The following is a 17,335-nucleotide window of genomic DNA, read 5'->3' on the forward strand; positions in this document are numbered from 1 at the left end:
CAAGTAGCAGAATACATTTTGGCCTAAATTTATGAAGAAATCTTATTGGATATGTTTTATAACACAGTACATAATATATTTTATTCTAAATCTATGCTCTTTTTTTCATTTATAGCGCAACAAATAAAAAAATCCCAGTGGTGATCAAATACCACAAATAGAAAGCTCTATTTGTGGGGAGAAAATGTTATACAGTGTTGCATGACTGCACAATCCGTTAAAGTAGCACAGTGCCGAATAGCAAAAAATGGCCTGGTCATGAAGGGGGTAAAATCTTCCAGAGCTGAAGTGGATAGACAGCATATTCTAGACTAGACCATTTATCCCACCAGCAGCCACCAAAAATTGTGAATTGACTGGTGACGGAAAATGGTGAATATGCAAAGTAAAGGGAACTAATAGGCTGTGGGTAAATTTTCTCAGAAATGCCTCTTTGCGTATATTTCAAAAGAGTTTTTAAACAAGTGTTCTCAGCATTTCATAAGCTTACTTCCCCCGGCCAAAACGGGTTTGTTTTGGCCATATTTACAACGCTACTTTCAATGTAAAATAAACGTTGGTTTGCTTCAGAAAATCTTCCTCGCTCATCTTGATTAAGGATGATGTTGCCAAGAAAAACCTTGTTGAAATGTAACTGCTCTCAGCAGAGAGGTTAAAAAGTTCAGGCGAAATTCCACAACTTCTGTACTTTTCCTGCTACGGGCGAAGGAGCAATTTCTGCAACGACGGCTGATGTTTTTATCACATCCTTGGCCCTGTTTTTATAAAGATTCAGCCCTGTCGTTTGCTTTCAGCAGATCTTCACCCTAACATGCCACTGTGGACGATGAAATCTTTGCTAGAGAAAGCGGTGAAATTTTTGATTACGAAAAATAGTTTTCAAGGTACATGTAAAACGAATCACAAAAATGTCATTAAAATTTTAACATGTTAATGGCAAAAATCATTTTCAATGTTCTTCAAATATGAAATAATCCTGAGCAATCCCACCGTGAAGATCCTTGACCAGGCCCTTCTTGTTATTAAGTGACAACTCTCTATCCCTGTCTCCCATTTGTGCTCCTGTGTTGCCGCTCTTTCGTGCCCTCTCCTAATGAGACTCAACATAATTTGTTTGTTTGATTCACTGTTGCAGGGACACATTTGAAAATTTTCCATTGCTCAGCGCATGCACACGATTACCTGTAGCCACTGATCAGTTTATTGGGATAGTGGCATGCGCTGCTGCCACAATACAGTGTCCCAGCAGGACCTTGTTTATGTGGATGGAAGAATTTGTTAATTCTTTGTTCAGCCTTCTAGCTGAATGAAAACAACTAACCATTTATGGCCAGCTATAGGTTCCCCTCTCGGAACCTAAAGCTTAACATGGTATTAAACTCTTTGTTTATTTTTACCTACAGGTAAGCTTATAATAAAGCTTACCTGTGGGTAAAATTAATATCTCCTAAACCTGCACTGTTTAGGAGATATTCTAGCGTCACCGGCACATGGACTCTAAAGGACCAGCATAACCGTGCCGTTACTTCAGAGCTCTTTGCCATTACCGTGACTATGTGTCAATGCATACTAGCACATTATGGCCTCTTTCACGTAGGGGAGATTCCGTCAAGCAAGTCCACCTGCTCAGTGGGGACTCTGTCCACCGCAGAGCGGACATGGACACATCCAGAGGCAGTCGGATGGAAATGGACAGGAGGTGACAGACTGATGGGGAATCAGTCCCCATCCATCTAGTGGATTGGATCGAATGACAGTTGGATGGAAATGGACAATAAGTCCATTTTCATCCAACTGTCATCCGATCAATCCGCTAGACGAATGGGGACCGAATCCCTGTCCGTCTGTTTTTGGGGGATCAGATGCAGGCGGATGTAAACGGACACATGTCCATTTACATCCACCTCCCCTTAGGGAACAAAGAGTGGTCCGATCAGGCCTGCCTGAAAAACAAACAGGCGGACCTGATCGGTCTGTTTGTGGGAAAGGAGCCTATGCCTTTACCTTGCAGGGAGAGTCCACATTTGCTACCGCTTCGAGTTGTCGTTGGAATAGGGGGGAGGTATCTGAACGGGGACACCTGTTCTGGTGACAAATATCTAAGAGGACTTCCCTTCGCTTTGGAGAGACTCCTCTCGCTTCTTGTTGTGTCTACAAGAGAGAAAGTGAAGAAAAATCCCCCCAATGGGACACAGACAACAGAAAAAAAAGGATCTGGGGATGGATTCCTGTCTTTTATGCAGCAATTAACACCCTCCTCTAGAAGCAGTCCCCAAGCCATTATATAGAGCTTATAAATAAGCTTTAACCCGCGTTTGCTTAGTACTAAGGATGAACAACGTTAAGCTAAATTGAATTTACGGCAAAATGTCCAATTGTGCCTTTGGCAAAAGCTTGGAGTACTGAGTGGCTAATTGACTCCAGTGTATTTTTGTGGTTAATTTTGCCAAAGGGGAAGTTGGTAATTTTGCGGCAAAACTTCTCTGATCGTCCTCGCTTATTACAGACAGTTCTTCCTGCTTAGTAGTCTTCTATAGTGAACTTTTCCTCATTCAGTACAAGTCTGTCTGCTGAGACTGATTTAGCCCAGCGGCCTCTTTAGATTCTCCGTTATAGTTTACCTTTATGCTGAGTATGTGAAATTTGTCTGAATTTTGGCTCTCTCCTTCCTCTGGGGAGCAGATAAGACCTGGTGACAGGCAGACATGTTTGGGGTGTGTGTCTCATGTCTCTTGAAATGTCCAGATAATCGCCCACACAGCTTGCTTGAGGCCTTCTGGTATTTTTTGTGACATGGGTTTGGGAGTTTGGATTTTTCTGTCTCATTTGGGAATTTCATTTGTCAGCGTTATTAGGGTTTTACATATTTTTTTTCTTTGCGCCTGTCAGAGCATTGCTTGGACAATCGCCAGATAATTTCGCCATTGTATTACTCTAAATAAACTTTTCTTCCTTAGGCACCACTGTTATGCTTTCTGTCATGTTGGTATGCTAGTAGTGTTTTATTCTAGAAGATGGAAAGTTAAAGAACTACTCTAGACAGACTATAGGGCAGAATGGGGAAGGGTTAAAACCTCTATCTGATTTTAATAGCTCAATACACCTTCAAAATGTGATGACTGCTGGATTGCCTAATGTGTATTTTTATGCTTTTATATTGGAGTCAACTGGCAGCTGCATTTGTCCAATGACTTTTATAGGTGGACCTTTCGTAAAAGTGACTAGAGGAAAAAGAATAGTTGTGCTTCAATTCCTCATCCTATATTTAGGTTTTAAAGGTTAGGTTTTTGTGTCCCCATTAGGGAGATGTCACCTTATTCCTGGCCTAGTTTCACCCTTTTTGTTGGTGTGTTATGCTTATATGTTTTTCTTTTCAGGGTGGTACCATTCACACCTATTGAAGATATTCTCTGCATGCAACTGCAAGCTTTTTGCAGAGTCGGATGCCTATGTACATTTAAGCTGCCCACACATTACAAACAGGGATGAGTAAAATTGATTTAGCCTCTGATTATTTTCAATGCTTTTTGGAAAAATGTCCAGAGCTAAAATGCTTATTTTTTTCTTCAGATGAATTTTGGGTAAACTGTATTGGAGACAGTGGGAGGATTGGTCAGTCAGATTGTACAATCATATTGTAATATTGGTCACTCCTAACGCTTCCCATATACCCACTTATTCAATAAAATGATTGTATTAAAAAATATATATACCGTATTTATCGGCGTATAACACGCACATTCATTTTAAAGGGGTTGTAAAGATAAAAATTTTTTCACCTTAATGCATTCTATGCATTAAGGTGAAAAAACTTTTGACAGTACCGCCGCCCCCAGCCCCCCCGTTTTACTTACCTGACGCCTCGAATCTTCGCTGCTCGTCCTCATTGCAGCTCAGCCTGGTCGCTGATTGGCTGCAGTGGATGGATTGAAAGCAGCACAGCCATTGGCTCGCGCTGCTGTCAATCACATCCGATGACGCGGCGCGCCGGGGGGCGGGGCCGAGTGATACAGCGAGCGGCTATAGCCGCCGGCTGTATCACGGGAGCGCGCCCGCAAGCACTCACCACCATGCGAGGGAGCTCGCATTAAGGTGGTAAATGCTTGCGGGGAGGAGCTGAAACAGCCGCCGAGGGACCCCAGAAGACCAGGTTCGGGGCCACTCTGTGCAGAACGAGCTGCACAGTGAAGGTAAGTATGATATGTTTGTTATTTAAAAAAAAAAAAAAAATTACCTTTACAACCCCTTTAAGAGGGAAGTTTCAGGAAAAAAAACTACATTTTAAATAAGAAACTTTGAAGCAAAATAAGAGTTGGTGCCCATCTGCAGCCTGACCATTGCCATCAATGCAGCCTGATCAATGCCCATCTACAGCCTCACAAGTGCCATCAATGCAGCCTCAACATTGCCATCAATGCAGCATCCTCACCATTGCCATCAATGCAGCCTGATCAATGCCCATCTACAGCCTCACAAGTGTCATCAATGCAGCCTCACCATTGCAATCAATGCAGCATCCTCACCATTGCCATCAATGCGGCAGCCTCACCATTGCCATCAATGCGGCAGCCTCACCATTGCCATCAATGCGGCAGCCTCACCATTGCCATCAATGCGGCAGCCTCACCATTGCCATCAGTGCAGCCTGATCGAACAGAACAGTGGTCCAATAGCGGCCCAGGAGACGGGGCTTCCTATTACAGAAGCCGCCAAGTAAACAGGAGATTCTCACTGAATGTAATCTGACGGCGCTCATCCTGCCCCGCTCCCTGTCCCCTCTGAGGCAGCTAAAATTGAAGTATTGGCGTATAACACGCACACGCTATTTGCACCCGATTTTTAAGGTGAAAAAGTGAGTGTTATACGCCAATAAATACAGTATATATCAAAAAAGCTGTTGGTTTTTTGCAATATTTAGATAACTTACAAAGCCATCCACAACTCTGCTCCACATCACTAGCCTAGTCTCAAAATATCAACCAAATCGTTCTCTTCGTTCCACCTTTCTCCCAAGACCTCCTGCTCCCTTGTCATCTCCTCCCGTGCTCGCCTCCGACTTTTCCTGAGCCTCTCCCATCCTTTGGAACGCCCTACACCAATTTGAATTTATTACGACGCAAGGAAAGCTACATTTCATGTTATTTCTCCTACAACTAATCAGTCAAATAAAGCACACAATGATTATTTTCACTTTCGTTGTTAGAAGTGATTAGATCATTGTAGGCAAATTTACTGTTTGGTGATCGTAGTTGACATCCAAACGGCTATATGCTTGGATTGAATTTTAAATAAAATATTGATGTATATATGGCCAGCATAACACTAGAATTTGTTTACCATAGAAAAACACAGGACAATGATTTCATTAGTCTGGTGTTACTCCTCCGCCACCCAGTCAGTAGGCTGATGACCAAAGGTTGTGCTGCTGAATTTCAGTGGAGAAAATTGAGGCCATCAACCTGCCTGTGTGTTCTGGCAGGGTTACTGTAATCACAAGGCTGACTGAACAGCATTGCTCCCTCTTGGTGGTTTGAGCAGGTCTTATAAATCTATTTTAAATATATATTTGTTTCTTTAGGGCTCAGTTTTCAGCAAAAATTCTTTCCTATTAGTTTTGTGACTGGCCAAGAATTCTTTTAGGTAAAGTGGTTGTAAATGAAGCCCTCCCATGCCGAGATGTCAGAGCTGGAGGCCACTTCCATCTTCAACCGTCTTGCTTCTGGGTTCGCAACTCTGGCTCTGTGACTGGCCAGAGCCGCGATGACGTCAGCCTGTCACAGGACAGGGCTCTGTAGAAACAGCACGGGTGGCCGTTTCTTCAGAGCGCATGCGCAGTGATGTCACTGGCTGCATGTACAGCAAATACCTCTTGAACGATACACATTTAGGAGATATTTACACTACCTATAGGGTAAGCCTTAATATAGGCTTACCTATAGGTAAAAGTCATTCTACTTTAAGGCTTGAAAAAAAATGATCAATTAAAGATTTAAATTTTAGATTTTGATTTTTTTAAGCTGGCCATAAATGGGTCAAAATTTGCCTGGTTCAGCACTGTGGCTGAACAGAAGTCAATCTACCGATCGACTTCTGTTCAACCACCCTGTCAGATTTTAGCCACTCAGTCAGCACTGATCAGCCAGCAATGTGACAGGAGAAGGTCTTAGCCGGACTGACAGTGTCTGTTGAGAGGGACAGAATGCGGCCTGGCTGTCTCAAGCCCAATCAGGAAGATGTCCAAAAGAGTTGTGACCCTGCGCTTTCCCTCCTCAGGAACCTTTCCCAATCACTAGTACCTTTCCCTTTCGCTACCCACTCATATAAAGCACGCCAAACCCAGGAGCCAGGGCCTTAAATAGGCTCTGCCTGACCCAAGATGGCCACTAGTGTCCAAACGGATTGCTTCCCCAGTGCCCATGGGAAACTATAGAGGAACCCTGTTTACCATGACTGCCTCTCTAGCTGCAGAACAGCTACTGTTGGGGGCCACCTGCAGTGGAGGAAACAGACTGCACCTGCTTACAAGTCTCCCCGCTATCAGGATACAATGACGCAGCGAGGAGGATGCCTCCATCCACCTCGAATTTGTGTAGATGGGGGAACCTAGTCAGTTGTTATGGACAGCTTAAGACACGAGTAAGCTAGCTGTTTGCAGCAGGATAGAGACCGTTCAGGTGCTGCCAAATATGTTTTGGATTATTAATGAAGAATTGTAATAAATTAAACACTCTGTTTTATGTAATGATATGAACATGAGGTTTGGGTGGACAGCTGTATAACAGGACCTCTTTTTGCTCCCCAGACAGCCTGTTTTCGGGAAGAGAGAGATGTCCTGGTTAACGGAGACAGTCAGTGGACCACCACGCTGCACTATGCATTCCAGGATGACAACTATCTGGTAAGTGCATTTACTATTACTTCACAAATCAATTGCTGACCCTTTTCAGCACAACATAAAGAAACAAATTTATGGCAGAGGTGCTTGGCCATTTTATATTGGGGTCTTCAGGGTCTATTTACCTTTTTCATGGCGCCAACAGTGAGCTGGGAAATGATTTGCATGGCTCTGCCAACTATCCTAAAATGATGAATACACTCCTTTTGCATTTGTAATGGAAATACAACTTCTGCTGTGGTTCTCACTTGTTTAGTGAAGGGCTTTATGGTTCCTTTAACCGCCACCTGCCCGCCCACTATATTGCAAAAAAAAAAAAAAAAGTATGGAGTAGATGTCTGTTTCTGCAGTGCTGTTTTATAAATGTCATCAGAAATGATCATCAAGTGTACAGCAGCTCTGTACCATGTGATCTGTGATGATCAATCTTAATGTACTTTTTACCCACCCCTTCTGCTTTAAAAAGAGGAATGGGGATCTAATTTAAATAATGAAGATATTCTCTGCATGCAACTGCAAGCTTTTTGCAGAGTCTGATGCCTATGTACATTTAAGCTGCCCACACATTACAAACAGGGATGAGTAAAATTGATTTAGCCTCCGATTATTTTCAATACTTTTTGGAAAAATGTACAGAGCTAAAATGCTTATTTTTTTCTTCAGAGAGTTTTGGGTAAACTGTATTGGAGACAGTGGGAGGATTGGTCAGTCAGATTGTACAATCAGATTGTAACATTGGTCACTCCTAACGCTTCCCATATACCCACTTATTCAATAAAATGATTGTATCAAAATATATATATATATATATCAAAATAGCTGTTGGTTTTTGGCAATATTTAGATAACTTACAAAGCCATCCACAACTCTGCCCCACATCACTAGCCTAGTCTCAAAATATCAACCAAATCGTTCTCTTCGTTCCACCTTTCTCCCAAGACCTCCTGCTCCCTTGTCATCTCCTCCCGTGCTCGCCTCCGACTTTTCCTGAGCCTCTCCCATCCTTTGGAACGCCCTACACCAATTTGAATTTATTACGACGCAAGGAAAGCTACATTTCATGTTATTTCTCCTACAACTAATCAGTCAAATAAAGCGCACAATGATTATTTTCACTTTCGTTGTTAGAAGTGATTAGATCATTGTAGGCAAATTTACTGTTTGGTGATCGTAGTTGACATCCATTAATGTACTTTTTACCCACCCCTTCTGCTTTAAAAAGAGGAATGGGGATGTAATTTAAATAAAAGAGAAATTTGGGATTAAAAACAAAACAAAAATAAATTATGCTCACCTAGTTGGATGCGGCATCGGTGCGATGCTGCATCTGTTCCCTGCTGGCTCTAAGAACTAGAACTGCACCATCAAACACCACTGTTCGCACAGCTCTTAGTCTTAAGGATGGGCTCTCTGTTCTGCTCCTCCAGTACTCACTGGAGCGCCGGGCTGTGGAGGAGGTGGGAGCTGCTGACTCAGGCTCTCAGCGATTCGATGAGGGGTTGAGCCAGCTACAGGTCCAGGCATCTGGGTGGATCCAGACTATATGGCTGGGATCTTTTTAGAGCCTTGACCGGCTCTGTGACGTCAGCCGATAGCATACTTTGTTGGCTGAAAACAGGTCACAGGCATGCAGAACAATGTGCACTCCTGTGATTTATGGGAGAAGTATAGCCAAAAAAGCTTTGGCTATACTTCTTTAATGCAGGCTGCTGCAGGTTCAGGGTGGGGGTTTACTGTTGGATCTTTTCATAATCCTTTTGCCCCCAACACCCTGTACATCTCAGCTCTCACCCTTTCATTGCCTTCATCCCTTTGTAAGTGATCTTTAAATTACCTTTTCACCTCTTCCCTCCCTCTGTGTATGACCTGTATGCACTGTGCTCTGTGTCTAGTACACCATATTTAACCACCTCAGTACCAGCATCTTTATTTTCCCAAAAAATGGCAAAAGTTGAAATCACAATGTAGTGTCTACTTTTCAAAAGAGGCAATATTGGGGATGTTCATACTGTCCTGGCATTTTGTATTAAAATGTTGGGTCCCTTTATATCAGGGGTCTCAAACTGGTGGCCCTCCAGCTGTTGCGGAACTACAAATCCCATCATGCCTCTGCCTGTGGGAGTCATGCTTGTAACTGTCAGCCTTGCAATGCCTCATGGGACTTGTAGTTTTGCAACAGCTGGAGGGCCGCTAGTTTGAGACCCCTGCTTTATATGGTGAAAATAACAGCGGTTATTAAATACCATGAAAAGAAAGCTCCATCTGTTAAAAAAAACAAAAACATTATTTTGGGTACACTATTACATGACTGGGTAATTGCCAGTCAAACTGTCACAGTGTTAACATTTTTTTAATTGGCCTGGTAATGAAGGGGTATATACAGGCTGGTACACGGGTCTTTAAAGGTCACTGTATCTTATGTCATTTAATGAATGCAGCCCTGATACTAAATGCAGTCCACCTGGTCTGATACCTTCATCCTTGATCTAACTATCCTCATTGGGCATCCCTAGAGGGTGCTACACGGTTATGCTTCTGAAAATATCTTCACTGGGTCCTCTTCACCCTGCACATACACCCAGGGCGAGCCATACAATATTATGGGGAGTCATGGCTCATGCTGTAGAGTACCCTTTGAAGATGTTTTCAGAAGACCCAATCAGGACATACAGCCAAGATCACTGGATCAGGGATGAAGGTGAATATAGGACCAGATGGGATGCAATCAATAAAGCATATTTTTTTTTTTCATTTTTATTTGCACCTGGTGATCCTATTATTGACACACTTCCTATCCTTTAAAGCTGAACTCCAGCCTTTCCTTCAGTCTTGCACAGTTGTACAGGCTCCTCTCCTGTACTGAAATTTCTTACTCTGAATTCACTGCACATTGTGAGCTTCTTATAGTGTGCATTAGAAGTTGCAGCAAGTCATATAGAGACCGCCTCAATTCTTGGTAGATGTCAAGAATTATCTAGGCTTTTCTTCCCCATCCTGACTGGCCCCCGGCCCCCACCCTGTTAAATAATTTCCCTTCTTTCAAACATGGAGGGTTAGCATCATAAGCGTGCGCAGGGGGTGTGCCAGGTGTGCCTGGGCACAACCTAATCACTATGTGTGATGCCGCTTCCCCCTACTGCCCAGACTTCCCCCCTTGTTGGCCCCTCCACCCCGCAGTGCTGCTGGCTTCTCTCCTCTCCCTGCTACTGCGGAGTATGTTTCAGGATGGAGAGCAGGGGAAGGGGCTAGTAAATATGTAATTTTCCAGCCCCTTCCTTTTCTAAATGAACACAGAGAACACACTCGCTCACTGTGTCTATTCATAACTGAAGCATAGTAAACTGTTTTTACTATTTACTTTGTGGTTACCATGCTTCAGTTTGTGAATGAAGAGGAAGCCACTCAGCACAGAGCACTTCCCATTCATTCACTGCCCCGTGAGCTGAGGCTGCAGAGAAAGGCGCAAGTGTTTGAACTTTGGGGTGCACACCCTAATGCAATAGGCTGCGCACACCTATGGCTAGCATCGCATTTGGGCATTAACTAGGAAAGACCACTCCACCAGGCATTTTCATTTTTGCATAAGTTCTCCTAAGAGTCTGTTGTGGACATGGTGCTGTGATGTTCTTAGGAAGCTACAGTGTCTTGAAAAAAGTATTCATACCCACCCCCTGAAATTTTCCACATTTTGTCATGTTACAATCGAAAATGTAAATGTATTTTATTGTGATTTTATGTGATAGACCAACACAAAGTGGCACATAATTGTGAAGTGGAAGGAAAATTATAAATGTTTTTTAATTTTTTCTGCAAATATCTAAAAAGTGTGGCGTGCATTTGTATTCAGTCCCCTTTATGCTCTGTACACACAGTCGGATTTTCTGACAGAGAAAGTATGATCGGATTGTGTTGTCGGAAATTCTGATCGTGTTGTCGGAAATTCTGATCGTGTGTGGGCTCCATCGAACTTTTTCCGTTGGAATTTCCGACACACAAAGTTTGAGAGCAAGATATAAAATTTTCCGACAACAAAATCCGATCCTTTAAATTCCGATCGTGTGTAGACAAATCCGACGCACAAAGTGCCACGCTTGCTCAGAATAAATTAAGAGACGAAAGCTATTGGCTATTGCCCCATTTATGGTCTTGACGCGTTCAGAACGATCGGATTTTCCAACAACTTTGTGCGACCATGTGTATGCAAGACAAGTTTGAGCCAACATCCGTTTGAAAAAATCCAATGGATTTTGTTGTCGGAATGTCCGATCAATGTCCGAACGTGTGTACAGGGCATTACTCTGATACCCCTAACTAAAATCTAGTGAAACCAATTGCCTTCAGAAGTCACCTAATTATTTAATAGAGTCCACCTGTGTGTAATTTAATCTCAGTAGAAATACAGCTGTTCTGTGAAGCCCTCAGAGGTTTGTTAGAGAACCTTAGTGAACAAACAGCACCATAAAGGCTAAGGAACACACCAGACAGGTCAGGGATAAAGTTGTGGAGAGGTTTTAAAGCTTCTAAAGGTTAGGTTATAAAGATGTAGCACTCTCGTGTTTAGGCAGGGTTGCTAACAAATTTAGTTCGCCAGGTGGTAATTATCTTGGTTAATTGTTAGAGATCAAATGATTCCTCTCTAAATTCTGGAATTGCTGCACTTTTTCTCTTCTGTCACTAGGTGGCGCTGTGGCCGGTGACATTAGAATGACAGGGGCTTAGCAAGGTCAGATCATGAATGGATGGGGTGTCTCAGCCAAATGGCAGGGGTTTCTTTAGTCCCTTGGATTGCTGGGAGAGCCTATTTATTTGTGTGGAGTCAGGTGATCGGGGTTCTGTGCCACATGGACGGCTGTTTGGGTGGACGGGTGTTATATGCCCCTCGGTTGCTAGGCCAGAAACCTGAGGCCTTTTCTGGGGACACCTGGCTGCTAGACTGCCTGAGGCCTATCCAGGAGCAGGAGAAGCAGCGTATGGTTGGCACTGCAGGATTGGAGTCCAACTGAGTTACGAGGGTTCAGCCGGACGGGGAATCAGTTGTGGTCGGAGGTAGAGGGGAAGTTGTCGCCACTAAGGGACCATCCACCTTGTTACCAGAGACTACTATGAATGAGCTGAAGCAAGTACCCGAGCAGTCTTCTCACCAGCCGGGGACAGTGAAGAAGTGAAAAAGCATCAGTAAGTGCAAAGCCAGGAACCCAGCAGGTTAGCGGGGTTGACGCTTGAGGAGTATACAGTGGGATAGCTGTGGAAGAGCTTGGGGAACCCAGTGACGATTGGGATCTGGAAGTCTAGTGAGAGACTGGGAGCTAAGTGAGTGAATATCTACAGTGGGATACTGTGAGACAAGTAAAGGACTGTTTTGTGTTACCAAGAGTTATGTACACCTACCTTTAGTGACTGTTGCAAGATTAGTTGCCATAGGAGACAGCGGTCCTACCTATACAGAAGTGTTATCTGGTTGGAGGCCTTCCACTGTATAGCTGTCTACCTATAGAAGTCTCAGAGTCTGCCAATTATCATTGCATCTACGCAAGGGTGTCCTGGCCCTAACCCTCTCTCCCACAGTTCTGTTAAGAGACAATATATCTCTTGTTCGCATTCAAAAAGTGACTGGTGCCCATCATTTCTTCTTGCATCACACCCACCATGTCTGGTAAACCATTCTACAAGGAAGGACCTTGCTACAAAAAAATATTCCAAGCTTTGAACATCTCACGGAGCGCTGTTCAATCCATCATCTGAAAATGGAAAGAGTATGACACAACTGTAAACCTACCAAGACATGGCCATCCACCTAAACTGAAAGGCTGGGCAGGTAAAGCATTAATCAGAGAAGCAGCAAAGAGGCCCATGGTAACTCTGGAGGAGCTGCAGAGATCCACAACTCAGGTGGGAGAATCTGTCCACAGGACAACTATTAGTTGTGCACTCCACAAATCTGGCCTTTATGGAAGAGTGGCAAGATGAAAGCAATTGTTGAAAGAAAGCCATAAGAACTCCCATTTGCAGTTTGTGAGAAGCCATGTGGGGGACACAGCAAACATGTGGAAGAAGGCACTCTGGTCAGATGAGACCAAAATTGAACTTTTTGGCCTAAAAGCAAAATGCTATGTGTGGCGGAAAACTAACACCGCACATCACCCTGAATACACCATCCCCACCGTAAAACATGGTGGTGACAGCATTATGTTGTGGGGATGCTTTTCTTGAGCAGGGACAGGGAAACTGGTCACAGTTGATGGGAAGATGGATGGAGCCAAATACCAGGCAATCTTAGATGAAAACCTGTTAGAGTCTGCAAACGACTTGAGACTGAGGCCGAGGTTCACCTTCCAGCAGGACAACGACCCTAAACATACAGCCAGAGCTACAATGGAATGGTTTAGATCAGGGGTCTCAAAACTTTCTAAACAAAGGGCCAATTTACAGTGTTTCAGGCTTTAGGGGGGCCCGGGCTGTGGCTAGTGGGTGTAGAAAATGCCCCGGTATCAGTGCCCCATCATTGGTTTTAATGAAAGAAATAGTGTCCCATTGGTGGTGTCAGTAGGGGGAATGGTGCCCCATCATTGGTGTCAGTTAGTGGAATAGCGCCCGATAAAGGCAACCAAAGGGCTACATCCAGCCCCCGGGCCACAGTTTGGACACCATTGGTTTAGACCTTAATCCAGTTGAGAATCTGTGGCAAGACTTGAATATTGCTGTTCACAGACGCTCTCCATGCAATCTAACAGAGCTTGAGCTATTTTGCATAGAAGAATTAGCAAAAAATTTCACTCTCTAGATGTGCAAGCTGGTAGAGACATCCCCAAAAAGACTTGCTGCTGTAATTGCAGCAAAAGGTGGTTCTACAAAGTATTGACTCAGGGGTGCTGAATACAAATGCACGCCATACTTTTCACATATTTATTTGTAACAAATGTTGAAAAACATTTATTATTTTCCACTTCACAATTATGTGCAACTTTGTGTTGGTCAATCACATTAAATCCCAATAAATGACATTTATGTTTTTGATTTTTAAATGACAAAATATGGAAAATTTCAAGGGGTATGAATACTTTTTTAAGGCACTGTATGTACAGCACCCTGCCAGACCCTCACACCAGCTATGATTTGCCTGCATTAAAAAATTGTGTGTATGTAGGGGTGGGTGGCTCTGCCCGTCGCCTGAAGAGTGATCCTCTACAGTGAGTCACTCCTCCCAGGTGAATATGCAATAGATGGGTGATAATTGCACCCATCACCTGAAGGGTGATTCTCCAATAGGTCACTCTTCTTATATGGATGGTGAGTGATTTCCAATATATGAGGTAGATGTCATAGAGGGTGTTCTCGCCCTGTGCCCTATATCAAATAATGTATTAATAATGCTCTGTTACTTGTGCTGTTTGCAACCATATTTCCAACACCCAATACCAAAGTAAATGTGCAAAATGTAATATAATCTCATCAAATCAACAAAGGCAATCAAATTTCATCCTGAATAATTCATCCCTAACAATATATAGTAGATGTGCAAAATAATATATGATAAAAAAATATATGATAAAAAGTTAATTATCATTAGAAATATGTGAGGTCACTTTGGACAAGCACAAGTCAGTTGAAATTTTTGCTGTTTTGCGCTACTTGAGATTGAACTCTGTAATTGATTTTTTTTACGTTTTTTTACATTTTTTTTTATACTTTTTTCACTGGACTTTAACCTCATATTTCTATGATATTTAACTTTTTATCATATATTTTTATCATATATTATTTTGCACATCTACTATATATTGTTTGGGATGAATTACTCAGGATCAAATTTGTTGATTTAATTTTGCACATTTACTTTGGTATTGGGTTTTGGACATATGGTTGCAAACAGCACAATTAACAGAGCATTATTAATACACTATTTTGATATAGGTCACAGGGTGAGAACACCCTCTATGACATCTACCTCATATATTGGGAAATCACTCACCATCCATTTAAGAAGAGTGACCTATTGGAGAATCACCCTTTAGGTGACGGGTGTAATTATCACCCATCTATTGCATATTCACCTGGGAGGAGTGACACACTGTAGAGGACCACTCTTCAGGTGACGGGCAGCGCCACCCACCCCTACATACACAATCTTTTAACATGGGAGCTTCAATTGAAGCACTCCAGGGGTGGCAGCAGCCTAGCCTACACCTAAGCGCGGAATACAATAATTTATATATGATTGTCCTGCATTGCCTAGAGAAGTACAGAGACACAGTGAAAACATCACTACCACTAAAAAAAAGTATGTGATAAAATGGAAAGGTATTTTTTTTTTTTTATGAAGCATGCTGATGAAAGAAGGCCCCGGGAAGGCAGAATATAAACAAATTTAAAATTCAGCTTTATTGTATATACTAATTTGTCCAATGTATCTAAGTGGGCAGCCATAGTTGTCACGAAGGCTGTACTTCATAAATGTCTGCCTTTGTTCATCTACATTATGTAGTGGATTAATGCTGCTAGTAATTTACATAAAAGCAATAAGATGCTTTCTTCTAAAGTCACATTTTAGTAGTAGAGAGAATGATTACCCTTATTTTATTTCACCATCTGTGTCCCAATGGGGAGATTTATCTCCACTTCAGGTTTTGTAACCCTAACAGGATGAGACGGGAAGGCCTTTTTCTTTTTTTCTTTTTTTTTTTTTTTTTTTTTTTTTAGGGGAGCTATGCTTTAAAGTCCAGCCATGGAAAATGCTGTTTGATTAAAAGAGTTTTTTGGAAGAGTGCCCCTACTTGCGCTTCAGTGAGGTCACTAGAACCTCATATAGGTTAAAAATATTTCTTGTCACAACTGTCGCTAAATTAAAATTTGTCAACCAGCTGTGGGGGAGTGGAAATTTTGGGTGGGATTTCACAGATGGTTTAGTAATGGATCTGCCTTTCTAATTCTGATGTAAGTGTGTTAAATCCTACCAAATCCTTATGAAAACAATTTAACGTAAAGTAATGAAAGCTAAAATGTGGCGAGTGTGTTAATGTTTCAATATCTGTGAGAGACGTGAAAATGATGGAAAATCCGAAAGCTGTCCAGGATACAGTCCCAAAATGTATATTAGATTCGATTTTATATTGTATGTAGGAGTGTAAAAACCTGCTAAGTGTGTATTTTATATAAAAACAAAAAGGGTATTTCTTTAAAGTTGAACTCCGGACACAAAAATTTTGTGTAATCTTTTCCTCAATAGCCACAAAGGATACAGATCCACTTCGTGTGCACCATATGCCTTTTCAAATCCAGATATTACTTTGGAAAAGTAGCAGTGACATCATCACTGTGCTGTACATAGCCTGTGCAGAGGGAAAGGCTGTGGGAGGGACCCCATCCAGTACAGACTGCTTGCAGAAAGCTACAGGAGGGGGCAGGGACAAGACCACTTACCCTGCACAAGGAGAAAGAGCAGCAGAGACCAGTCTTTATTTCAGGAATCTCCTGCACAGAAGTTCACATTGAATTACTGCACAGATGTGAAAGAAATATGCAAAGCATGATTCATGTGAGAATATACATGCCTCTTGAATTTGGACAGTGTTAGCTTATACCAAAGTTCAGCTTCAATTGTATTTTTTTCTCTCTAGATGGATCCCAGAATGTGTTGTAGCTGCTGTCATTTTTTGTGATACACTAGTTATTAGGGAAAAACCTGGCCATAGATGGATCAAAATTCGACCAGTTGAGCAGGGACTGGCCGAATTTAGATCTAAATCAAAACGTAAGGTTTATAATTGGGTGGAATTCTGTTGAACAGGAACACTGAAAAACTTTTTTGATCAGCGCCTACAGAGGCTGATCAGTGTATTCTGACGGCAAAGAGTCCCACTGGCATCGCATACTAGCACATTACAAAGGACTTGTCTTGAAACAAAGCCCTCCAACAGCGTGCTGTCACTGATGCAGAGGCTTCCATCTTCATCTGTTTTTTCTGGGTTCATGGGCTGCGGCTGCTTGAATGACCGTGCCGCATTGATGTGTGCACAGGAGTCAAGGCCGTGGCACACAACTCTGAAGTAACGGCACGGGTATGCCTTTCCTTCTAGTGAGCTGCTGCTCACTAGAATATCTCCTAAATGGTGCACATTTAGAAAATATTAATTTTACCTACAGGTAAACTTTATTATAATCTTACCTGTAGGTAAAAATCACATATGTGAGTTTACTACTACTTTAAATATCTGCTTTTACTCATTACAGTACTGTATATCCATCCCAAGACCAACTGTTACTTTTATGCATTTTAACAAGACTGTTGGCATAAATTTGGCTTAAAGTTTGAATAGGTATATAGAAATCATGCTATTTGCTCACTTTAGCATAATGGCTTTCTTTCATGGATAGCACAGAGAACACACAGAGTGGTTTTACTTTTTGTCTTAGTGCCGGTTCACACTACCGCGACTTGGGATC

At 42.4% G+C, this 17,335-nt stretch overlaps 1 protein-coding gene across 5 annotated transcripts in view; it reads left to right on the plus strand.

Annotated features, from left to right (window-relative positions):
* CDC42BPA (CDC42 binding protein kinase alpha) overlaps positions 1-17,335 on the plus strand; it is a 360,647-nt gene that overhangs the window by 163,704 nt on the left and 179,608 nt on the right. For all 5 annotated transcript variants that reach the window (XM_073628296.1, XM_073628295.1, XM_073628298.1 and 2 more), the window contains exon 4: positions 6,803-6,898. In XM_073628296.1, coding sequence (XP_073484397.1) covers positions 6,803-6,898 — 96 coding nt within the window. The remainder of the gene's footprint in view (positions 1-6,802; positions 6,899-17,335) is intronic.

Source organism: Aquarana catesbeiana, linkage group LG04, assembly GCF_042186555.1.
Source record: "Aquarana catesbeiana isolate 2022-GZ linkage group LG04, ASM4218655v1, whole genome shotgun sequence".
Taxonomy (NCBI): domain Eukaryota; kingdom Metazoa; phylum Chordata; class Amphibia; order Anura; family Ranidae; genus Aquarana; species Aquarana catesbeiana.